Genomic DNA, 26,333 nt, shown 5'->3' on the forward strand with positions numbered 1-26,333 from the left:
AAAATCCTATATACCCTTTCAGACAAATGGTTGTCCAATCTCTTCTTTAAAACTTCCAGTGTTGGAGAATTCACAACTTCTGGAGGCAAGCTGTTCAAGTGATTAATTGTTCCAATCGTCAGGAAATTTCTCTTTAGTTCTACCTTGCTTTTCTCTTTCATTAGTTTCCATCTATTGCTTCTTATCCTGCCTTCAGGTGCTTTGGAGAATAGCTTAACTCCCTCTTCTTTGTGGTAATCCCTGAGGTATTGGAACACTGCAATCATGTCACCCCTAGTCCTTCTTTTCATTAAACCAGACATACCCAAATCCAGCAACTATACTTTATATGTTTTGGCCTCAGCCCCAAATCATCTTTATTGTTCTTCTCTGCCCTAGAATCTCAACAACCATTGTGGTTATATGCAGCAAACATCTAAAAGGGCTTTGCCTAGATTTGTCTTGTGTGCCAACTCTGTCAATTCCTTCATGAGAAGGTCTTTTTCAGCCACCTCTTGTCTGTATTACTGCAATATGCATTTCATGGGATTGCCCTTGAAGACTTATATGGAAGCTGATACAGCTGATCCACAATGTAGTAGTGTAATTTTAGTTATGGATGCACCTCAGTCTATCCTATAACATTGCTATTCCATGAGCTGCTCTGATCAGTTTCAGGATTAGCTTCCAGGTGCAAATCAAGGTGCTGATGATAATCTATAAAGATCCTCATGGCACAAGGCAGGGACATTTGTCTTCTCTGTTGCTGTATCTGCCATTTGGAATAGTATTTCCCCATAGAGCCCAAGCAGTGTAACTTCTAAGAAGATTCGAAAGATTTGGGTTTTTTCCAAGATTCTGGATTAGGATGGGTTACGGCCCAGACAAACACTGGCTATGTTTGGTGACTGATTTTTTGCCTCAGCATAGTCATCATTTTAAAGTAGACATCCTTAGAAATCTCATAAACAAACAAACAAATAAATTTCACAATTATGCAAAGTCTACCAAGCAAATAATCATGATGAAAACAAATCTCTTTCAACCTGCTAGATGGGAAAATGAATGGGTAAGACTCCAAAGACAAACACGTAATATCTTCCCATCTGTTTCACATATACATCTATGTTTTAATAGTCCCAAAGGTGCTTTTTCAAGAGGCAACTGGACTTTCTTGTTTTTCTTTGAATTCAAAGGGAAACGAGAAAGTCCAGCTGCCTCTTGAAAAAGCACCTTTGGGACAAGTATGACCTGGATAACTGAGAATCTCCATAGCTATGTTTTTAATATATTATTATATCATGGCACCCTCCTCAGAATGCAAAGATGTCAGCAATCCCAACATGTGTCTAAAACTGTACTATTTATGCTAGAATTTAGCCAATGATACTCTATTGAACAGCTATTGATTTGGTTCTTCTCTAAGTCAAAAACATAGATTATCTGACCTCCCTGATATGTAAGATTTATACATGTCCATTAAAAAAATTAAAAATGGTGAAAGATTATAATCCAATATCAAATTGGATGAGAATAGCACTACTTGACCTTAGCAATATTAGACAAAGCTTTAGATGATAAAATAAAAGTTCCAATAAATCATTTGTCACTCAGACAACTTAGAGCAAAGTACCAACTAAAATATTAATGTTGTGGGATTTAAAACATTATTTTCTAAATTATCATTGATTTTCAAGAAATAGAAGCATTCTGAGTTAAACACAATTTTATCACATTTAAAGCAAGCTTGCCATATAGCTTCTAAATATAAGCATAATTAAACAAATATACAAAACATAAATAGTTCAAAAGGATGAGAAGAAAACTACTTATGGATAAATGCAGTAATATAATGCCTTTAAGATGTTAACCATTTATAACCACATGAATTATAAAATATTGTTAATATATTAATGCCAACAGTATAGGCATGCCTTTGTCTCTTCATCTATCCATCTATAATTTATATTATAATGAACCTTCCAGAAACTCTAGGCGGTTTACAAAAAACCTTGGTAAATATTAGAAATCTGTGTTATAAACAAGCTTCTAATGACCTAGCATCGTAATAATAATAATAATAATAACAACAATAATGATATAAAACCACCTCTTAGTATTAATCAAAGTGGATAAAGATTGATTTTTAAATAAAAAAATATTTTTTTTATTTAAATCAGATTTTATTTTTATCAAATTTATTTTAATAAAATGCTTTTGTAGTAAAAATCTATCTAGTTTTCTATTTAAGATACATTAATAATTTAGTTTTTTAGCATGAAATGGAGCTTAGTTATGTAGCATGAGGCTGTATATTCTGCAATATTTATATTTTTAGTAAATTCCTTCAATGAATCCAAGCTCTGCAAGCTAAATAGGAAGCCTTCATTTTGTTTGCAAATAATAATATTAAAAATTCTAACTACCAGAAAGAATGAGTCCTTACATTTAAAGAGCATCTGTCATTTCAGATACATCATGGCAGCACCTGTTAGTGGGAATTCACTCACCTGCTGCCTGCCATGTCCCTCACCTTGTTGTGTCCCATTAAAGTGAATGGGACTGTCGGGTGAGTCAACAGCGGGTCAGAGGAGCCACTCCTGTGGGACAGAGATGACAGCTGCTCTTTAAAAATTAGGGTTTAAATCGAGTTGATTTAAATCAAGCCTTTTTACTATGATTTAAATCATGATTTAAATCATCTTGATTTAAATCAAATCCACCATGGTATTAATTAATACGGGATGGTTAAATTTTGGTTGGAAGAAGGAATTCTGTTAACACTTTAGGCCCAAGTCTTGTATGGCTTTAGAAGAAACCACCAGCATTTGGAACCAGTGAATTACTGAACACTATCAATAACTAGTGCACGGCCTGCCACATAAGTGTTATGCATTTGTGGTTATTAATATCTGCTATGGATTTTGAGTCTAAGAGTAATAATACCTGGGGGTGATGAGTTAGACTAAGTCCAGGTGGCTATGGATTTGGACAGCAAAAAAAAGTTAAAATGGGACCCTTGGGAGAATGTCAAGCTATAAATCATACCCCAATTAAATAGGGCTGAGTGGTAAGAGAATCCCAGGGGATTCAACAGATTTAAAATAGCATACAAGAACTGTTTGGTAATAACTTGCTACATAATTATAAATTTGGCTCAACTATATAATCTGGGATTCTACTTTATTGAGAAACACAATTTTGTTTGTACTTTTTTCACACCATGTATTTTAAATACCACTATTACTTGCTGTTTTCTAAAACTAAATCATTCAAACCATGGTAACTTTATTTCCAAAATTTCCTCCAATACATTGATCATGAGCTTCCTTTTAGCTGCATCATTTTTATTTTTACAGTGAGCAAAATGCACGTAATAGCCTATGTCCTGCATAATATTATCAATATTCACTGTGAGCATAATTAGGATAATTGTGTTAACAATGAACGTTGACTATGAATGTTGAATATTTTCAGTTCTTTTCTAAATGTTTCCCATCATAGAAATGATTACTTTTATAACAGCTGAACACTGTGTTCTTTTTCACAAACTATCTACTGTAAGTTCAATATTCTTTTCCTAGTCAATCACTACTACCAGCCAAGTTCTATCAATGCACATTGTTAATTCACTTGGCCAGGATACAATTTACCCTTGTGGGTTTCTTTAATGTGCACTTTCTGGATTTGGTATTCTTTTTCAAGTCTATCCTTTTTTGTTTAGTTATCTGTTTATTAATAAATTAAAAACTGTTAAAACAGGATAGACTTACAAAGCAATGTCAAACACAGGAAGTTAACTGAAATCTTGAATTCAGGGATAAGCATCTGTCCCACCTTTTCTTCATTATAGACAGATGCACATAATTCATTTGGCACTCCTTAATTCCACTAATAAATTTTGGCTACATGGTTTATGCAAAAATAAGCATTAAAACATTTTAATGTTACTTTTAAACTAACATAGTATTTCAAAATTGTGTATACAGAGACCAGCTTTTTTTTAATAGAGTGTTCAAATAAATAGCCTCATCCATTACCGCCTTCATTTTACTAACTTGTTTCCTGCTTGGTCTATTCTTAAATATTAATGTTACAGCTCTTAGCCTTTTATTTCTTATTTGCATTCAGTATTGTCTATATATATAGCTCTTGTGTAGCTTTCCTTTCCCTTTTTTTATTCATGTAGATAATATGTTCATTTCTTGTGATGACAGCTGAATACTCCATCCAAAGGAAAAAAAAAACACAACAGTCCCAGTTTTAATCTGCAGTTGTCCTCACTCCATCTCCCCATCTACTAATATCAATTTCAGTGCTATGTGGGAATAGTACCTCTTCCAAATGATAGGTTAACCAAAGAGGAAAAGTATGGCATTGTTGTGTTACTATGACTGTTGTGTTAGGCTGCACAGGAAAGAATAGGAATGTACTAGTGCAAAATACCAGTTAATTGCCACAGTGTCGACTGCTGGCATATAGTCAATAGTTCAGCACTCGAGCTAAAAATGGCTCTCTATTTCCTTGTTCTAACAATTTCTTAGAAGTTGCATTATACTCGCGCTATGACATTTAGTTTATTCAGGTTTATCTTTCTGATCTGCAATGTTAAAGCTAGATGAACTTTTAACGTTGTAGTTGTCAGCGTTCCAAGTAACAATCTCCTTCAAAGAAGACTCCAAGGCTAGCAATTCCTCAAAGTTCCATTTTATTAGAGATGTCATATTGGCACATCTGGGGAAACCCGAATCTGAAAGTTCTGGGTTTTCCCCCCACCCAAAAGAAAGCCAAAATCCAACTCCTGCGTCCATCATGTGGTCCAAGTATGTTTTCGTCCCTACTGGAGCCTATCCCCAACCACTCCTCTCCAGGTACAGAGTAAATGTCCTTGACTCAGAGAGAGGAATGTTGTTGTGGCTAATCTTCCATTACTCCTTGCAATCCCCCCTCCCAATTTCCTAGGCATGAATTGTGGCACCCTCAAAGCTCCAAAAGAAATAATGGCTTCCAAGGCTGACAGTAGAGCTAAATGACTTTTAACCACTTCTTCTGGAAAACATACATTTGTTTTCTTACTTAAACTTTTCTTTTACCACTTTTCTCTGAATTAAGATACAATTATGCTAACAATTTATATGTAAATAAAAATTGCCAACAGTCCCATGTCACCATTTTCAATTGGTCCAGCAGCATGTGTATTTTATATTCTGCATAAGCCCATAACCAATTCTTTAAGATGCACATTTTTGATATCTATAAGTTTAATACTTAATGTGGAGGGCATTTTCCTACTTTGTGAATAGTTAAGGCTTAATGACTCATTTATTTTGGAAGTTGGTATATTTTATCTTGGTAATCATCTTTCAGTAATTCTCCAAAAGCAATCTGATTTCTGGTTATTTAAATTTCTTTTTGATTTATGATATTATTACCCCAAAGTTCCCTTCCCTCTCCATCATATGGTCATATAAAGATGACCATATACTACCATTTTTTATATTCCTCTATGTTTCCATCATGTGGTAGATATTCAGATAAACAAACAGAAATTTCTTCAAGAAGCACTGTCCCGTTTTTGTCTAAGATGCTTCCAAAATTAAAACATATATATATAAATGCAGTACTCTTTCCAGATATTTTTTTTTAGAATCTACATTTTCTCTTAAAACCCTTTGACTTCCTTGAAGGGGTATCATAGTTTACTGTTTATTCATGGTTTATTTTAGTGCGTCTCATCGCATTCCATCTTGAGCAATGGAAAACATTTTTACCCCACTCATTTAACATATTTCTGCCCAAAGGAAAAGCTGTTTCGGTCTCCAGTCCGATTCAAGTGCAGTCCGTATTTTTCATTTGTTCAGATTGTCTCCACATATTCCTCAGTGCCTAACTAATCTTTCCACCCATATTTTTATTATCTTTTCCATGAACTCACATTTTACCTCCAACCCATCCACATATCTTAGTTTTCATATTCTGTTCCCAAACTCTGTTAATGCTCATATAGTCATGAGATATTATTTATAGGATTCTCTAATTTATACATTTCAACTGCAGCCTTTATGTTAATATTAAAGGAATCTGATATTCTTTTCATATTCCAATCGAAAAGGGGGCAAGGAAATGTAAGCAAGGGAATAAGGAAAATCCAGGAAGAAAAAAATTCTCTAGTACAAGTTGCAACATAGGTTTCTCTTGAACTAATCAAAAAACATCCAAAGTAAAGTAGAAAACTGATAAACCATGAATGGCAGACATAAAAAGCAAGGCAATGATTATTTGAGGATGCCTCCCAATTCATCTGATTGACAAATGAATTACAGAGTCAGAACACCCTCTTCTGGTCAAGAGACAACAGAGCACATTGTCCATGACAGCTTTGGTAGCACAGAAAAGAGACAATGTTCTTAAGATGACTTTAATTTATACATGCCCTTGAAGGCCCAGGCAAAGGACTTTAAAAAAAAAAGATCAGATAAGAAAATGTTTAGCCAATATATTTTTTAATTGTAAGCAACCCAAAGTCATTGAATGAAATGAGTGGCTATAGAAATTGAATAAAGGGAAAGGAATCACTGCAGATTTTACTCTGCTAGTCGTTGCCTGCAGTGCTCACCTCTGATTCAAGTCCATTGAGCCAGCGCTGTTCAAAAACATTTCCCTGGTCATGTGGCATCACGTCATGGAGCACTGTTACCTTCCCACCAAAGTGGTATCTATTTATCTACTGGCATTTACATGCTTTTGAACTGCTAGCCTGGCAGCTGGGCTGAAGACACCCTGGGCTGCCGGCTTTCAAACCAATAAGCCCAGGGTCTTAACCACTGAGCCACCATGCCACCCCATAGAAATTGAACAAATGAATAAAAATAAATACATAAAAACATGTAGATAAAAATTTCCAGGGATTGCACCAAGATTCTAAACCATTCAAGATTTAATCTGCAGTAAAATATGAGCTATTTTCTGTGTATTTGATTGTGGTCTTTTTTCTTTTTAAATATTTATATATTTATATTTTACAATACTTATAATCCAGCCCAATTCCAAAGGATTCCAAATGTCATCAAACTCAAACAAAGAAAAAAATATGTAAAACATAACAAGTAATTAAATCAAAGACAGTTTCAAAGGACCAAATTTAACCACAAAAGAAATCCAAGATGAAAACCCAAGACAGGAACTCCACATCACTTAGTTGGAATGGAAATCATATTGAAATTAAAAAAAGAAGTTTTAACTCAATTCCAATTGTAGTAATATGCCACACATACAGCATTTCTGAGAAGGATTCTATAAAGTGGAGCTGCTGCAGAGAATGACTATAACAAACCCAACTTTTTAGTTTTGCTTCTTTATTCTTTTTTTCACTTTCATTTTCTTTTGCTGTATTTTAAAACAACATTGATAAAAAGTTAGAACCAGCTCTTAAATTCCATATCAGCACATACAGAATATTTTGCTGTTTCCAATATTCTTGGTAAATAAATAACTGTACCATTGAAAGACCTTAAGAAATAGTAGTCCTGTCTATGATAACAACTATGTTTTACATAGGCAGATTTCCCTAAGTATATATTTAGCATGTATTTAGCGGGACGTGGTGGCTCAGTGGCTAGGACGCTGAGCTTGTTGATCAGAAAAGTTGGCAGTTCGATGGTTTGAATCCCTAGCACCACATAACTGAATGAACTCCTGTTACATGTCCCAGCTTCTGCCAACCTAGCAGTTGGAAAACATGTAAAAATGCAAGTAGAAAAATAGGGACCACCTTTGGTGAGAAGGTAACAGCATTCCGTGTGTCTTCGGCATTTAGTCATGCCGGCCACATGACCATAGAGACGTCTTCGGACAGCGTTGGCTCTTTGGCTTTGTAATGGAGATGAGCACCACCTCCTAGAGCTGGAAATGACTAGCACTATTTGTGCAAGGGGAACTTTTACCTTTACATATGTATTTATTTATTTTATTTAATTTATTTGCTGTTCCATCTCGCCACAAGGCGAATGTGGGTGATTTATCACATTAAAAGTGATAAACTGTTACAATAATGTAGAATACAAAATTATAATTAAAATAAATTATAATTATTAATGCCATTCCAAAACCAGAAAAAGAGCTAGAATTTTTTTTGTTCTTTGATACCTTTTTCCAGCAGTAAAATAGTAAATGTAAACAAAAACAAAATAAACGAAGCTAATGTTTCTTCATAAAACAGCCACACTTTTCTGAAATTAATGTTGTTTAGGATAGGCCAACTTTCTTTAAAACTAACTACAAAGGGGCAAAACAAATCATGGGAAATTCCTAATTTCATGGTTCACTATGTTTTCTCTATTCTGCTTCCACTAAACACATTTTTTGAGAAAAAAACATTGCAACTTGTTATGCCAAAATTCAGTCTCCATAATTACAGGTGAGAGAAATTCCCAAGGAGAATATGAGAAGAAGTATGGTTTCATTGTTGTCAAAGTCCAAATTTGGTACCAAGAAGTTTATATGTTTCTAAGATTGTCAGTCATCCTGCATAATTTATGTTCAGAAAGGTAGAACCTAAGTCAAAAGAAAAGAAACATTTAAAAGTGACATTTTGTTTGTTATAAAGATTATTCTCATCTCCTGTTAGGCAATTATATTCACTTCATAAGGTGACTCTCTGTAGGGGGGATAGCTTCCATGAATAAAAGAAGTGTAGGAAGGAATTATTTGCAAAACTATACCCACATCATGTCAAATGCCACTATATTCCAACCATATAGATCTGAACTGGATGAGTGGAAAGGAATGTGAGGAAGATGATGGAAAATCAGCACAAACCAACTCTTCAATTTCCATTCACAGAATGCAAGATTGGACAGACTTCATTAAATAAAGCAGGATATTGTTAGATATAATTCTATTAATTCTTCTTAACCTAGTTAACAATGATGCCACAATGTTTTAATATAAACAAATACTTCACCAAAATACCACTAGCAAATAGTTATCACAATATTGCCAGATATATAAATCCTGCAGCCTTTCTCAGGAAAAGGAAGTCTTGAAATCTTGAAAGCTAAAGAACAATATCATAATTTTTAACCTTCAATGGCATTATTACAAATTAAATTAATCTCACATCTTTCCTCTATGGAATCTCCTAGGCCAAATTATTCATTCACCTATTCTAATATTACAAATTGTAATATTTCAGTGCAGAAAACTAAACCTAGGACAGAGTACATTAATAAAAATTTCATGTATTACTATATCATACTACAATTTTAGTCTACTTTCCAATTCTACTTTTTCCTTCCCTATATCCTAGAAATAGTTTCCTATCTATATCAGCACTGAATTGCAACCAGTCAATTTGATATGCTTTGCATGACAGTGTTTTGCGTGTCCAAAGTTACATCTGCATATGGATAAAATGCTGCACATATTACCTGCATGTATTATTTCTCACATATAATCTGATACTGCATAAACATTTACCAGTAGATAAATATATAGCTGAGTATTAGTCCATGATTTTGGGTTGAATCACATCTGAGTCTCACTCTAAAATTTGCAAAATGATTTGGTACCTTGCAGAAACAAAGTTGTGTACCAGCTCATCTAATATCCGGTTATTTTTCAAGTCAGGTCCTGTGGCTACCTGTAAAACAACAGAACAACAGAAATGTTCAAGGTGGTACTTGTACACTTGGCTGTTACTGGTCTCTTAAATTGTCTGTATATAAATTTCCACATTTGAAGACATAAACATGAGATCTACATATATTTTCCAAAAATGCTTAAACTGGAAAAAAATGAAAAACGTCTAGAGTTTAATTTATGTGATGGACTGGCAATTGAAAAATGATGGGAGACGCAGGGAAGACGTCTGAGCAACTGCCAGCCCCGAGAGCCCTCGAGTAGCAGTATTTATTAAGAAAATGCAAATACAAAATCAAAACAATGACTTCAACATTAGCTCAGCAACATTATCTAGCTAGGCCTCAGCGAAGGTGATAAAGTTCCCGTGAGAAAGCAGGGCACCAAAGGTCTCATGGGAATGGCTCGGATAGGTACTGTGAACTCCCACACAAATTCCTGGTCTCTGAGCTTTGCAGATAACAGGATCAAACTCTCATCATAAAGACACTACTGCCCTCATGAGGAGCGTTTGTGATACCCCCAGATCTTACAAAGCTGTACAAGAACTTGCAGAATATGATGGATATATTACCACATTCCTCCTTTTTTATTTATTCAAAGATAGGGGTGTTTCAGTGGCAAAATACACAGTTCCCTCGCAAACTTGGTTTCGTACACTTAAGGCTGAGGCACACATTTGAAATAGATTAGGAATACATTGAATACAGCAACATAACATAATAAGTGTAATAACAATTATTACAACTAATTGAAACAATAAATGTAACCATGAGCTGTCAGGAAGCCAATCCCATAGCAAAGCCCAAAGTGACTTATTGAAGCCATCTTTTCCTGCTTCGTGTTCACTGCCATGCGGTCTTCCATATCATGAACAGTTCTTGTAATGTTAGGCTCATAATTATGTATATAAAAAACACAACAATGTAAATGAATTAAAGCACAAACTCCTAACATTATATCTAAAGCATAAAGTAACTTGGCGAATTTCAGACACTTCTTCATTTAACATCTTAATATTCTCAACAGTATCATAAAACATAGCAACAGTAAAATTATTTAAAATATGAATATCTCTATAGTTCATAGCTATTCCAAAAGGTGGGTACATGCATACAAAGCTAACAATTAGTTACATTTAAACTCTTTGCTGCAATCCGAACGTCCTTGATGTAGGAATTTTCCTTCCATAAATTATCACCAAGGTCTCTAGTTTCTGAGATATAGCAGCTCTCCGCCTCGTATTAGAGTCCGTGGAGGCATAAGACGAATGGAAAAAGAAGTTGTGTAAAGTAACTTAGGCAACTCCAATTGACACCAATATTGTCCATAGTCTGAAACAGAAACATTAAACAGAATCAGAGTTGTAGCACAGGCTGAAGATATAATATCCTTATCAGGTCCCGAGTAAAGAATGTCTTGACCCTTATGCCAGGACCAATGTGCTGGAAAAATCAAAAGATGCCGCTGTTTGCAGATTAATTTAGTCCAATTCCCCAAAGGAACCTGCTGCATACAAGTTGATAATCTCAGATAAGCAGTCATCTTTTCCCAGCTTTCACAGCGCCACGCCTGACTGCCGGCATCAAGAGAATCAGGAACCACGGAAACGCCATCCTGAGAATCAGGAACATCCTCACTGGCACCGCGAAGGCGCTAGGAATGATCAGGCCGGATACATCGACCAGGAACCCAACGAATTTGACCAAGATGTTCTACTGCTGCATAACCACGCCCCCACGTAATCAGCTCAGCGGAACCCATGCCGGATCCGGAAGGAATCGCACCAACACTCGAGGCCTCACTGCATCTGTAGAAGAAGGGAAGAAAAATGCCTGCTGGCCGCGCAGGGGGTTACCAGACAAATTTAAAAAATTTAAAGTATACAAAGCAAGATTTAAATGATCTTGAATTGCCGGAAGCCCCAGGAGCTTCCCTCCTTTTTTATTTAATTTAGCTAACATGTTCTTGAGCGTGCCATTATAACGCTCCACAATAGCTTGTCCTGTGGAATTGTATGGAATTCAAATTTATGTTCCACGGACCACTGTTTGCAAAACTGATCAAAGACTGTGCTCCGATAAGCCGCACCATTGTCTGTTTTTAAAGTTTGAGGCGTACAGCGACTGAAAATGTCTTAATGCAATGATTGATGACATGTTTAACCGCTTCACCTCTTTGAGGAGTAGCCATTAGAAATCCTGAATAAGTATCCACAGTCACATGTATATATTTCCAAGGTGCAAATGATGGATACTGAGTAACATCCATTTGCCAAATCATTGAAGGTTTCAACCCCTGGGTTGACTCCCATAGGAATAGCTGTGCCTTGCTTTGAACAAGTTGGACATTGTTGAATTATGGCAGCAGCTTCTGCAGCAGTAAGCTTGAATTGATGTGCCAACGCTTTAGCATTTTGATGAAAATAACTATGGCTGTCCCATGGCTGGACAGTGAGAACTGAAGTTACAGCACTGTCAGCTTTGGCATTGCCTTGTGATAAAATTCCAGGTAAATTACTATGACTACGGATATGGGCAATAAAACACACATTCATCGCTGCCCAAACATTCTTGCAACAACAAAAGCAAACGTAGAATATTAGGTGATATTCCAGGAGACAAATAAGAACCTGCTACAAAGGGTAACAAATTATATACATACAAAGAATCCACTATTAGATTAAAATCCTGATTTTGAAAATTTTGAAAAGTTAAAACCACAGCAGCAAGTTCTGCCTGTTGGGCAGACTTCTGCTCTGATGTCACTTTTTGTATGCCAAATTCCAAATTTATCTTTCCAAACACAAACACAAAAAAAATTTCTCCATCAGTAAAAACTGTAGGAGCATCTGATATACTGATTACTGATTTAGGTCACACCCTGTCCCATTGATCTCTCATTTTGCTGACTTTGACCCCCCAGGAGCCCGACATTGCGCTTTAAAATGTCCAGGCTTCCGCAATTAAAAAGTTTCTTTTTAGCATTTCCTGCCCGGAGAGCCAGAACTAAAGTCTCCATGTTAAAAGTCTGACTCCCACCTTTTGGCAATCTGCGTTAGCCTGATCTACTGCTAACTTCAAAAGCAATTCATTCCGGGCAAATTGATTGTCAATTTGCCTTTCAATAGCCACTTTCAATCTGCTAATGAAATTTTCATAGGGTTCATTGTTTCCTTGTTTGATGTTAGTAAAGGTCTTCTCACCACCTTCGCCGTCCAGAGAGTCCCTACGGCTTGTAAATTTAACTGTGGGAAAAGAACGAACCCTCCTCAGGCATTCTATCTCTCTGTTGATTTAAAGCAACGTCCACACCAATTTCTACTGGATTAAGTTGAATCTCCACTCCAAAATCTACCAAATCATCTCCTGATAATTCCCCTCTATTTGTTGCTTCTTGAATAGCTGCAGTAACTGCATCTACTTGAACTCTTAAAGGCAAACTCTTCTCTTCTGACAAAGTATTTTCAGTGCCTGACAGCCCTCTGGATTTATCTGGAGGTGCTGTCGGTGGCAATATACGTACCGCATTGTAAGGCGGCAAACCTTCTTCGGGGGTGATAGGAGGCGGTTGTTCATGCGTAGCTAATGCATCCATAACCACCCTCCAGGTTAACAAAATTGAAGAAGGGGCACGAGGCTCCTCGTGCAAAAATTTCCCTATCTTTCTCCAGCGCCTACTTTAATACTACCTCCCTCTGGATAACACGGAATATGTTTCCAAACATACTGTAATAAGTCCTCTATTTCTTTCTTTCCTACTTCATGTCCTCTACTATGAACTCCAAACTTAAAACTATTCCCAGCGATTTCTCTCATTTCCCTAATGTGCCCTGTCTGAGCCTTCGAGAAATCTCCCCCATACTTACGAAAAGAATCTATCTCCGTCAGCGAAGAAGATGAGGGCCCAGTCGACGTCCGCGACGATGAGTATGGGATGCGGGAACGATAGCTTTCAAGCTATCACGCCAAAACGTATAGCCTTCCAAACTATCACGTCGGGGTCACCACTTGTGATGGACTGGCAATTGAAAATGATGGGAGACGAGGGAAGACGCCTGAGCAACTGCCAGCCCCGAGAGCCCTCGAGTAGCAGTATTTATTAAGAAAATGCAAATACAAAATCAAAACAATGACTTCAACATTAGCTCAGCAACATTATCTAGCTAGGCCTCAGCGAAGGTGATAAAGTTCCCGTGAGAAAGCAGGGCACCAAAGGTCTCATGGGAATGGCTCGGATAGGTACTGTGAACTCCCACACAAATTCCTGGTCTCTGAGCTTTGCAGATAACAGGATCAAACTCTCATCATAAAGACACTACTGCCCTCATGAGGAGCGTTTGTGATACCCCCAGATCTTACAAAGCTGTACAAGAACTTGCAGAATATGATGGATATATTACCACAATTTATAATTGAGTTTTTTTGCATACACTTATTCTTTTATGTAAGTGATAATCATCTTCCTTGAGCTTTTAGTTGCCTTATATGGAGCCAAACTTCTATTGTTTTTTAGAAAAACATCACAATATATGATGTTGAAAATATAAAGACAGAAACAAAGTTGCTTGCTCCAGATACATACGGAAAGCAATTTTCGAAACAAGCAGGAGAAGTCAATAGAGATTAGGAGAAGAATATAGAGACTTCCAACTTCCCAGAAGAGTGTACAGCCAAATTCATCCATTTAGACATAGAGCTTGAAAGGAAAACATAACTTTCCAGGGCTTATTAAAACCCTTCATAACATCTTTCATACAGACTACTGTTTTAAGTACTGCATTAAAACCTACCAATTTAAAAGCAGTAATTAATCCAACATAGTTGAATGTAACAGAATGTAACAGAGTTTCTTTTCATTTAGTCTTTTTAGGAATATAGTTTTCGTTCTATGCATATAATAGATCTATTCTTTTCCTCTGAATCATTATCTCATATGCGGTACATGGTTCCTCAACATGAAACTGTATTCTAGAGAACATAAATGTTTATTAACAAATGTAGTTTACAAAACATTGTAACAATCATTGCAGAGAAACCTTAAATATTTACCGGCTGCAAAAATGAATAAAATACCTACTTTCCTTAACCTGGGAAGCCTCTATATGTCTGGATTCCCAAATTCCAGGAATAGTCGTGCTATTTGGAGAAATCTGGAAACTGAAGTCCACATATCTAGAGAGACAGTCTAGATACACAGATTGAGGAAAAGGTGATTCAGAGCTAAAGCTAATTATTTGAAATTTAGACAGGAAGCCACATAAACAGATGGGAATTTGGAAAATGATTCCCAAACTTCATACTCCCATGGAAGATTTGGAAGAAAAGGTCCCCTATAATTCCTCTGAAGCTGATCAAATCAGTACCATTTTCTAACATCTATAAAATAGAATAGGCCTCAAATCAAATTTCAAATATTGCATGCAGGTCAGAGAACCCAAGTTTCATTAATGTAACCCTATATCACTCTATAAATACAAATAAGTTAACAGCAGGCTCTGCTGAACAATTTCTTTATTATTACAGCTGGTCACAGAGTCAGCCAGATGTTCAGATTCATTTGCACATTTTTATTCACCTATCAAGTCATTCCCAAAGATCTGGCATAGACAGATGCTATTGTTTAATAATATATAAGCTTTTTCCGAATAAAGCTCTATTTTGCAATTGACTGGTGGTGATTTTTTCAGGGTGATTGGTATTGAAATGGTGTTCCACATATTCTGAGATTGCACCAGTTACTATTGGTACTATCTTTGCTTTTTCTTGCGAAAATAATTCTATTTGCATGTCTTTGCATTTTGTAATTTTGTTCTTCTTGCTCTTCAGCTTCTTTTCTTTCATCTGTTCTAGCATGCTTCCATCTGAAGTTAGTATGTTGATCTTTTTTTTTAATAAAGTTTTATTTGGGTTTTCAGACACAAAATACAAATAAAACATCTGTTTTGAAAATAGCATGGTCCCGGGTTGAACTTCTTTATACAGACACAAAACTCAATTTCATGCTCCTTTTTGTGTTCTATTCCATATCTTATACTATTTTACATTTTCTATATAGTTTTTACTCTTTTAATTTTCTCAATTTTATTTTGATTATCTCATCTCAATTCAAATCATTATATTTATACTTTTGTCTGTTCTGTTTCAATTTCATATTATCTTTTCTCATTAAACAAATTTTCTCCTGTAGTTACTAATTGGAGTATGACCCCTTTATATCTTTTAATTACATCCATTCAACTCTTATTTAAACTTCAATATATACCTTAAGTTTATGACCTTCAATATAATACATAATACATAACTTCCAATCGAATTCTGCTTGGCACATTCTTATAATACACACTATATTCTTCAAACAAAAAAGAAAGATTGTAAATACATGTAATTATAAACCCTCACTCCATTCCAGTTCAGTTCTATAATTAATAATCATTAAAACCATAACATCTTTAACACTTCTTTTCAATTAAATATCATACTTCCTTAAAAACACATATAATCTCCATAATTAATTTTTCCCTTATTTCTCTTCACATATGTTTTATAAATCATTAAATATACCTTTTGTTACATTTATTTATTGACAAGCATTCCACTGAATTACAATAGCTATTTTATCATATATTTTAATCATACATTTTTTCATATTTTCTAAAATTATTTCTGATTCTAATATAACCATACTATCTTATGTACCTTAGCAGAATCCCTTTTTCCATTAAGTTTTCACCCATTATCTCTAAATAGGCCCTGTTTCTCTATATTTTGCTTCTGTCCTTTATAACTTCTTTTCCTTTCTTTCTTCCCTCTCATCTTCTCCCTCCTCTTTTTATCCCCTTGTCTCTCTAGTTCTAATTCTCTCTTCTGCATTTCCTTCTTCTGTTGCTTTCTGATTTTATACTTATTTTTCACTCTATTTTTTTTTTGGGGGGGGGTGTTTTTCCCAATCTCAAACTTTCCATTCTTTTTCCCCTTTCCTTTTTCCCCCCATCTAAGATTACTTGTTCGTTAAAGATGGCTTCTTCTTTGTTGCAATCTTCTTGTTCTGCAGGCATTTCTTGTTGTTTCTCATAATTCTAAATCTCCATTTCTAAAAACTGAAATACGAAGCCAAAAGAACCTCTCCCTTCTTGTGCATCTTATTTGTACTTTTTAAGTTTCCATTTTCAGTTCTTCTAAAAGTGGAGCCATTTAAAAAAGTTTTAAACAACCACCCGATTGATTTTAGTCATTCAAAACAATAACCAAGAATCCAGAAATCATCAAGTAATCCAGATAGTCCCGAGTTATATCTTCTTATTTCTTTTTCGACTTTCTCTTCCTGGGGTTTTTGTTGCTATACTTCAGTTAGAATATATCTTTTGGAAGTCTTGCTAAGATTTTGCTGTAAGTTCTTTTTTAATTCCAGGCAGTCTCCTCCCTTCCAGATCCTGCCCTTTTATTCTTCCTCTTTCCTTTCCTGTTTTCAAAAGCTTTTGATTATCCAGAAATCTTTATTATCCCTTTGACTTTTTATTTTCAGCATTAAATGCCTATTAATGTCAAAGTGGATTTTTTTCCAATTTCTTGCTTAAGTCTTAGCTGTAACTATAGGAAAAGGAGAAAACCAAATCTTTTCCCTTTTCTCTCTCCTTCACAGCTTAAAAATCTTCTTAGGGAACAATGTTATTGTTTTTTAACAGTTTCAATTCCAGGGTACCTTATTTGTTTCTTTTCCTGTTTGACCCGGTCAACCAAAACTTTCTCTTCTTATCTTCCTCCTGCGCATTCTTTTCCAGTCGAGCTCTTCTTTGTGGTGGCCATTTCTGACCACCGCTGCAACCGCCTTCGGGAAAGGGAGTAATGGCCAGCTGGAGAGGAGAGATGCGGCTCTCCTCAACCCTTCAGGCAGTCTCCCCCCTCTTCACCACTTCTACGGGATAGCTTAGCCCCAAAACCAGACGGCTTGGGGCGCTCCAGCAGTGAGCACGGATCGAAGCCTCGCAGAGACGAGGTTTCAGTCTGTCGCTGAAGAAGCTCAAACCGGAAGTCCCCAGTATGTTGATCTTATTCTCCAATCTAATCTTCCATTTTTGAGATGCGGTGTACTGTTGCCTATTTTTTTGTTTGTTTGTTGATTTTGCATCCAAGATCTTCAGTTATAACTGCTGTGCAGTTGGCTTGTTTCTTACAGTAAGCTGGTGCTTATATTTGATATTACAGTGTTGGTATATTTTAATACTGTGCCAGCTGTTTCTGTGCAACACATTTTAATGCACTCTGTTGTTTTTGTGCTGTTCTAGATGCTCAGTTATTCTTCGTTTCAATCCTTCTTATTTTCTTAGTTAGAGGGCTTTGTTCTTTCTGAGAAGATAGAGGAAAAGATGTCTGGTTGGGAAAAGAAGATGATTCAATAGCTATGCTGGCTTCCTCTGCTGCTGACTCTCCTCCCAGTTGCCTCTACACAGTCTGAGCTACTTCTGGCAAGGCTTTGATTTCTTTGCTCTGGGTATACTTTACAATTTTTCCAGTTCTACTTCTGCAAATATTTTATTTTATATTATAAATCGGCTTTGACCTGCTAGACTTTGTTCTGTTATTTTTGATTCTGGATGATGTCCTTTCCTAAATTGGTGCATTTTAAAAAAATATCTTCTCTTTGGATTTGATTTGTAATAAAGGTAAAGGTAAACAGGTTTCCCTGTTGGTCGTCTCCGACACTAGGGCATGGTGCTCATCTCCATTTCTTGGCTGAGGAAGCCAGCGTTGTCTGAAGACCTCTATCTGGTCATGTGGCCAGCATGGCTACACACCAAGAGTGCATGGAGCACTGTTACCTTTCGATTGAAGTGATACCTATTAATCTACTTGTATTTTCACATTTTCAATCTGCTAGTTGGACAGAAGCTGGGACAGAACTTGTAATAGCAATTTCAATAAAATATTTGAAAGCAACTTTTCTTCCAATAGTCCTGCACCTGCTGGCCCTGATTGCTCAATAAACAATCCTGAGTCCTATTGTTCATTTTTCACCACATGTCTGTAGAGTTGTAATTGCAGGAATGTTCCAATCTCGGATGGCAAACCTCAGATAAAGAATGTTTCCAAGCAAATACAACTCAGGTAAACAAAGTCACTAAGGAGGATTAGAGAGAGGAAGTAAACATATGTTAGACTTTAACTAGAGATAATTAATTGTATGCATTACTGTGTTAAACAGTAACAAAAGTTAAGCAGTAACCAAAGTTAACCAGTGATAGAGGATAACTAAAAATGTGTATAAATGCAAGACTAGACTCCAATAAAGATCATCATGATTCAGTTGTTCATGATCAAACAACTCGACTGCCTCGTCATTACAACACATGTCCAGAACACCTAGCATGTCTCTTGTTGACTCAGGCAATTCAGTATAAGTTTCTGTAAATTACATCTCACCATATTGTTTTTGGGAGCGGCACTCTTCTTCTGGCTCCTCTGATGAGACCTACCCAATATGGTTGAATCTCTGGCATAGGTTTCATCTTCCTCAGAGCCTGCATGTCCACAGACACATCAAAGTAATGCCACATTGGAGGATTATCATAGTACTTCTAGCTTATTCGATATGCAGCCTGAATTTCAAACAGCTTATGCTATAATGCTAATTTCAAAGTAAACACTATATGCAGTGGTGCTCAACAATCCTATGTCTCACCAAGTTAGCGCTGATAACATCTCACTGAAATTAAATTTAAAGAAATGTATATGATTGTGTTTTCCAAAATATTGTTAGCTCACAAATTTGATGGGAACTATATTTTTAAAACTTGAATTATAAACCAAATCAATGATATTAAGTTTTATAAATTTCTATATCCACCCTTGTGAAAAATTTCATGCCTAAATATTATCTGTGATTGGTTTTGGCAAAGCATGATGAAATGCCAATACAGTAAACGCAGAGACTGAATAATGGCAGAATGTTCTCAGTCTTAATATTGAAACACTGATACTAGATATTAAACAAGTTTGCATTACCTTTCCCTATATAATTCCCTATATAATTAACAATTTCCTGGTAATTATACAGCTATTCATATTCATACCCTGTAATCTAACAAATACTGTGTCAACATTAGATACTCCTGAATGAAAATTATTTTTTGGACCCATTTTCAAACTGACTTGACCTTCTGGAGAGATTGTGCAAGTTGTATTGATTAAGACTATATTATTATTCATTTATTCATACCTAAGCACTTCCATTTTCCATGTCATTTTAACATTTGAAAGCACTAAAATGAAAGCAGTAAATCAGGTCAGTCTGATCTTCATCAGTATGCAATTAGCAATCCAATTCTTTTTTTCCAAACCCAGGCAAAGCAGTAAACTTGTTTCAAAACATAATTTATTTACCGTAATAATCCTGGTGAGGGTTAGCAGATCCACACAAAGAAACTGCTTTTAAGTATGTCACTTAACCAACTGATACACAATCCTTTGAGTTTTATTCTCCCTCAAGGAATGATCTATTATTGATCTATTGATCTATTAATCCAAGTAATGGGTTATACTTAACTCTAAAACTTCAATATATGTAAACTATGGCTGCAAAAATATTAAGTACACTAAGTATCAGGTGAATTTTCCCAGTTTTATTATTGTTACTTGCTTCTATTACAAATCTATAATATAGTTTTTAATTTCCAAAACTCCTCATGGAAACTTGTGTTCCTGATATCTGAATCATCAATTCTTCATACACTTACATACTCCAAGTGTTTAGATCAGGGGTTTCCAACCTCTGGTCCACAGACTGCTACTGGTTTGCAGCCCATTGGGAATTGGGCCACATGAGCAGCAGGCTAGCTCACAAAACTTCATTTGTGCATGTGTGGGATTAGGTTGCATTTACAAAACCATCCCATCTCTCCCACCCACCACCACTGCTGGTTTATGGAGCCAGAAAGGTTGGGGACTGTTGGTTTAGATTCCTAGCTAATGGTAATGACACTGAGAGATTTGTAATTGTTTGATGCCGCAGATTATTTTACTGGTTGCATTTGTTGTCTTATCATGTAATTGTTTCAAAATATCCCTATGCTTACTTCATACAGGTAGTGTCTGACTTACAAACCATAACTGAGCCCATAATTTCAATCATAAGTAATGATGATCTGCCAAAAATGACATAAATTGCAATCATTTGACCAAGGAACACTGCAAATGGTCATAAATTCAGACTAACTATCAAGCACCCAAATGCAATCATGGGTACAAAGGGGTGGAGGAATGTCAGAACTTCAAATCTGAGTTGCACATCCCATTTTCTAGGTCGATTGTAACTTCAGATAGTTGCTAAAGACTGGTTGTAAGTCAAGGATTACCTGTAAATCCTCAAGACTACTAGAGAACAGAGTATAAATACTACATATCAGCGCAGTGCACATATCAATAAACAGTTCCTTCACTTTCAGTGAAATGGAAATTGCTGTTAGATTAAATTAGATTAATTTACCTTATAATATTTCAACCATTTTGCCCCATTTTTCACCATAGTTGTTGAATGAATCACTGCAGTTGTTAAGTGAATCATGCAGTCATTAAGTGAACCTGGCTTCTCCCATTGATATTGCTTGTTGAAAGCCAGCTGGGAAAGTTCCAATAGAGATCACATGACCCCAGGAGAATGCAACTGTCATAAATCGATGCCAATTGCCAAGCACCTGAATTTTGATCACATGACCACAGGGATGCTGTAATGGTCACAAATATGAAAAAACAATCATGTCACTTTTTTCAGTGCCGTTGTAACAATGAACGGTCACTAAATGAATGGTTGTAGGTCAAGGACTACCTGTACAGCCAAAAAAAAGTTGTCCGGTGCCGTGGTTTTTTATCTTTCTTTTCTCCTTCACAGAGAAGAAAAACTGGAAAGAAGCTTCAAAAGAGTTGTGCTGTTTGGCCTTCTACACACTGAGAACCATCAGCAGCAGGAAAGGTTTAAGCACAGCATTCCAAAGAATGAGGGAATGGTTAGGAGGCAAACGAAAGTCAAAAACACACAACTGACTAGTCTTATCTCTTTCCCAGCTGGACAGTACAGTCACAGTCATGTGATTTTCTGTTTATTGACCAGTTTACTTAATGATGGGGTCTACTTAGGGTGATTATGCGAGAACTACCTATACACACAATACTAGACATATGAAATAGTACATTACAACCATGTTTTTGGACCGCAGGCAGTGTAAGATACATGAACTTCAACACTCAGAATCCCCCAGCCACATGCTGGCTGGAGAATTCTGGACATTGAAGTCTACATATCTTGGCCGAGGTTGAAAAACATTACATTAGAACATTAGTATAGCTAAAAAGGCTGCTAAGGATTAAAATAAATTTATTTAAGGACTTTCTAGTCAAAACTGCCGTCTTTCCAAAGTAATTTATAATATCAAACTCATAGCATCAGCATTCATAAACATCTCAACTAAGCCTTTCTAACAGTGAATGGTGGCCATGTAATTCCCATACTACCTCAGATCGCAGATCCAGAGAAGGGAGACTGAAGTCCCCCCAGAACCATCATCCTGCCAACCAAAGTTCAGAAGTAAACTCAGAGATGCTGCTACAGCAATCCCCACTGAAACCTATGGTTCAACTCACAAAAAAGGTATCACATCTGGTAATGTCTGAGCCATAGTTATACATCAACCCTACGAAGTAAGCCAGTCAGGAAACACTACAAGTAGTATAGCAATGATACTTTACCATGGTAAGAGGGGTCCCTTAGTGCTCCCTGAGTTGAGCCTAGTTGTTTTCTTGCAGATGTTTCATTACCAACTAGCACTGATGATATTACCTAGTTTGGGTAATGAAACATCTGCAAGAAAGCAACTAGGCTCAAAGAGCACCAAGGCCCTTCATTTCAACCCTGAGCTAAAAATATTCTCCTTTATTGGTATTATGGTGATGCATAACAGAATCTTGAAAGACTTGTGGTTTTCCTTTGCACCTTCTTTTACAAAACAGACTCAAGGAGAAGTATTTTGAGGTCCTTTTTTACACCTTTTCTTTTCCAGGAACCAGGTTGTCTCTTACCTTGCCTTATTTACAGCATACCTTCTATAAAGTTACCTATACATACGTCCTCCTGTATGCTCAAAAGCCTAATCCAGCACAGATGACAGTAAGATGTAGAATTAAAAACATTTTTAACATGATAAAGGCACACCTACCATACAGCATATAGGGCACTGAGGTTTATAGGACAGCGACTTGCGAATACAGAGAGAACAATCTGTAGGGGAAAAAAATACACACAAACATAAGCAAAACAGAGTAATCTAACAAAAGTACAAATTATGAGATTTGCTTTTCTATAGGCAAAATGTGACTGACACCTTTCAAAATGTCTTTCATTTTATTAGCACAACTTTTTAAAATCTTTTCTCTGCATCCAAATGAGTGAATAAATATTCCTCACAATAATTATACTCACAAAGTACAGTGGAGGAAATTACGTAAGGCAGACTAGCAAATGAAATTAATACCTTATTTATTTCAGATATTTCTTTGCTGCTTCAATTGCTATGTCTTTACACAACTCATAGAAGTGATATAAATTCAGCATTAGCATAATAATTATAAAAGCAATCTTAATCATAAATCATTAACAGCAATAGCATTTAGACTTATATACTGCTCCATAATGTTTTACAGCACTGTCTGAGAGGTTTACAAATGTCAGCATATTGTCCCCAATAATATGAGTCCTCATTTTATTGATTTTCAAAGGGTGGAAGGCTAAGTCAACCTTGAGCTGGTCAGGATTGAACTCCAGACTAAGGCCAGAGTTTGCCTGTAATACTGTGTTTTAACTCCTGGGCCACCAGGGGTCCTGGTATTTATTTTATATTAATGTATAAAACTAGAGACTTCAGACATACAAAATATTGTTACAGGCAAAACACAGCATTGTAAATCATCACAACCTAACCATCTCAAATATCTCCCACTGCTCGTGACTGTTCTCAGTATCTTTTTAATATTCTGGGTTTCTTCCCTTCTCTTGTCCTCCAGTTCCATTTAATTACTTTCTCACCCACACCATTCATTCATTCATTCCTGGCCCATTTGTTTCCCAGTATTTTTCTGCCTGCTTCAGGGTACCCCAGTTGCTTTCATTTCTGTCTATGGCCACTGGAGATGGCATCCAGCCCACCCTTCACCCTTCACCTCCTCTAACATACAACTTAATCCTTTTCCAGTATAAAACTCAATCCTCCCAGTGGCTATTCAAATCAGGTCAGCAACAAACACAAATTCACCATTCTTGGCAACTTAGGTCACTGAGCTTCTCAAAAACCAGACTGCATCTATTATCCTCTGCAACCACTTTTGCGTATGATTTTTCCAATTCTGCAATTTTGTGCCTGTCATGCTTACAGTCTAGCTCCAACAGTAATCAGATCATTCCAATCTCAGTTATTTTTTCTGTGCCTCCATTTTTCTTTCATAACAAGCTACCATTATTGTTGCTGCTGCTGCTATTATTACTATTCAACTCACCTACTATCCAGGGTGGATAAAAATTGGTGCTTTTTTAAAAAAAAATAAAAAAAATCAGATTTTTATAATCAAATTAATTTTAATAAAATGATTTGGGAATAAAAATATATCTAAAGATAGTTTTCTATTTAAAATACATTAATAATTTAGTTTATTCAGCATGAAATGGAGCTTAGTTATGTTGCATGAGGCTGTATATTCTGCAATATACAGAATATATTCTGTCAGTGAATAAACAGCAGTCAGAGGAGGAGCTGCTGTGGGACAGAGATGACAGTTGTTATTTAACAATTATGATTTAAATTGAGTTGATTTAAATCAAGCCTTTTTACTAATGATTTAAATCATGATTTAAATTGACTTAATTTAAATGAAACCCACCCTGTTACTATCATCCTTTATACAGAAAATTCTAACTTTCTGCTGCGATTTAGAAGTTCTGATTTTTGCAGTCCAGATCTGAAGGACTAGTGTTTATGCAACAAGTTAACCATATAATTTTTGAGTTTTCAGGGCATTACACCTAGAATGGCTGAGGAAAATCTTAATCTTTTCAGAGCTGAATATCCCTAATGAAAGTACATCAAACCAAAGCAGATTTTTCTGTATGAAACAAAAAACAAAATAGAATACCATGAAGAAAGTCCATGTTTCTAAAATTTGCCATTTTTAAAAATCAGATAATAAGGCATGGGTTTAAAAATGTAGTATTAAAGATACAAATAATCAATATTTATCATTATCAACCAATCAGCATAACATGTATTTCATTTGTCAAGAAAAACCTTATTTTGGTAAATAATTTTGTAAAACTATTTTACAAAAAGTAATTAGCATTTAGGTCACAATTCAGCACATAATAATGAGGCAGTATGCCTATTGCCTTTGAAAATCCATTAATTTCACTGTTTTTCTCTAAGTAGATATAATTGCTATAAATGCACAAAACACATAGTACAAAGAATTTGAATTATATTCCTCACTAGCATAAACATTCTATTTAAGCTTTGTTCAGAAGTCTTTCCATGAGCAGAAAGTAACCGCTCACACTCTCTTCATCATCAACAGATGAGTTGTTCTATCAATATTTTCATTCAAGGCCCAGAGGAATGTTCCAGTAGGACTTGGATTCCACATGTGTCAATTATTTTTGTAACCAATTCTTCTATTTTAAAACATCAAATAATTAAATAAAAAAATGAGTGACCTCTAATGTTTATTATATATTTTAAAGTTATTCTTCTACACTGTTATTTTTTTCAGTCAGTTACCAAATTGTGTGAGTTATGTTATACTGAAATACCATCAGGCACAAAGAATCAAGAGATCACAGAAGGTTGCAGCATAGAAGATTTATTCACGCCTATTCATAAGAACCTGGTCAACTAAAGTTCAATCCTAAATTAGCGCCAGATAAGGCTCAATGAAACTCAGGAAAGGTTGGACTTAAGAGCGCTTGTGAGAATGCACAAATCTAAATGATTTGTGATGATCCATTTAACTCCTCCCCCCCTCCCCCAGGTCTGCCTGCTCTTCTTCAAGCAGACTAGAAATTTAAACACAATCTCCATTGTTCTCCTGAAACTCCTACTATGTTTCCACATCATGATTTCCAAGAAGGATGAGCAAATAATGTTGAGAACTTACGCTACGTGTACCGATAACCCTCCACTTACGACAGATCACTTGGCGACCACTGAAGTTACAAAAGACCCCTTCCCTAAAAGATAGTGAAGACCTGGTTTTGAAGTTCCAACAATTATACCTTTTGCGGTCATGTGACCACATTTTGGGCACTCGACACCTGACCCGCATTTATGGTGTTTGGCTTAAAAACAATGAGTTTGCTTAACAACCACTGCATTTTCTTTACAAGGCTGATGTTCACTTAATGATTACTACAAAAGAGATTATAAAACTGGGTCCAATCTCATGATGAACCACTTTACAACTGTCAGGATTTACAACCATAATGGGTAGGTTCCATTATGGTTATAAGTCAAGAACTACTTGCATACCCAGTATGCAACCAAACTAAAGCAACCAGGCACCTCTATTGGGGACAAGCAATACAGGACGATGCTGGAGGCAGATAATCACTGGCAATGGCAAAGGTATCCATTCATACTACACAGAAGGCAGTAGTAGTCTCACCAAGAAAACCAAATGGATAGAAAA

General features: G+C 35.9%; 1 protein-coding gene across 5 annotated transcripts in view; it reads right to left on the reverse strand.

Annotated features, from left to right (window-relative positions):
- Positions 1-26,333, reverse strand: part of RAD18 (RAD18 E3 ubiquitin protein ligase) — a 140,031-nt gene that overhangs the window by 106,262 nt on the left and 7,436 nt on the right. For all 5 annotated transcript variants that reach the window (XM_087923713.1, XM_087923716.1, XM_087923714.1 and 2 more), the window contains 2 exons: positions 22,819-22,884; positions 9,549-9,615 (listed from right to left, as the gene is read on the reverse strand). In XM_087923713.1, coding sequence (XP_087779839.1) covers positions 9,549-9,615; positions 22,819-22,884 — 133 coding nt within the window. The remainder of the gene's footprint in view (positions 1-9,548; positions 9,616-22,818; positions 22,885-26,333) is intronic.

This window comes from Pseudonaja textilis, chromosome 2 (genome assembly GCF_049901715.1).
Source record: "Pseudonaja textilis isolate UNSWEBS1 chromosome 2, rPseTex1.2, whole genome shotgun sequence".
NCBI classification, from domain to species: Eukaryota; Metazoa; Chordata; class Lepidosauria; order Squamata; family Elapidae; genus Pseudonaja; species Pseudonaja textilis.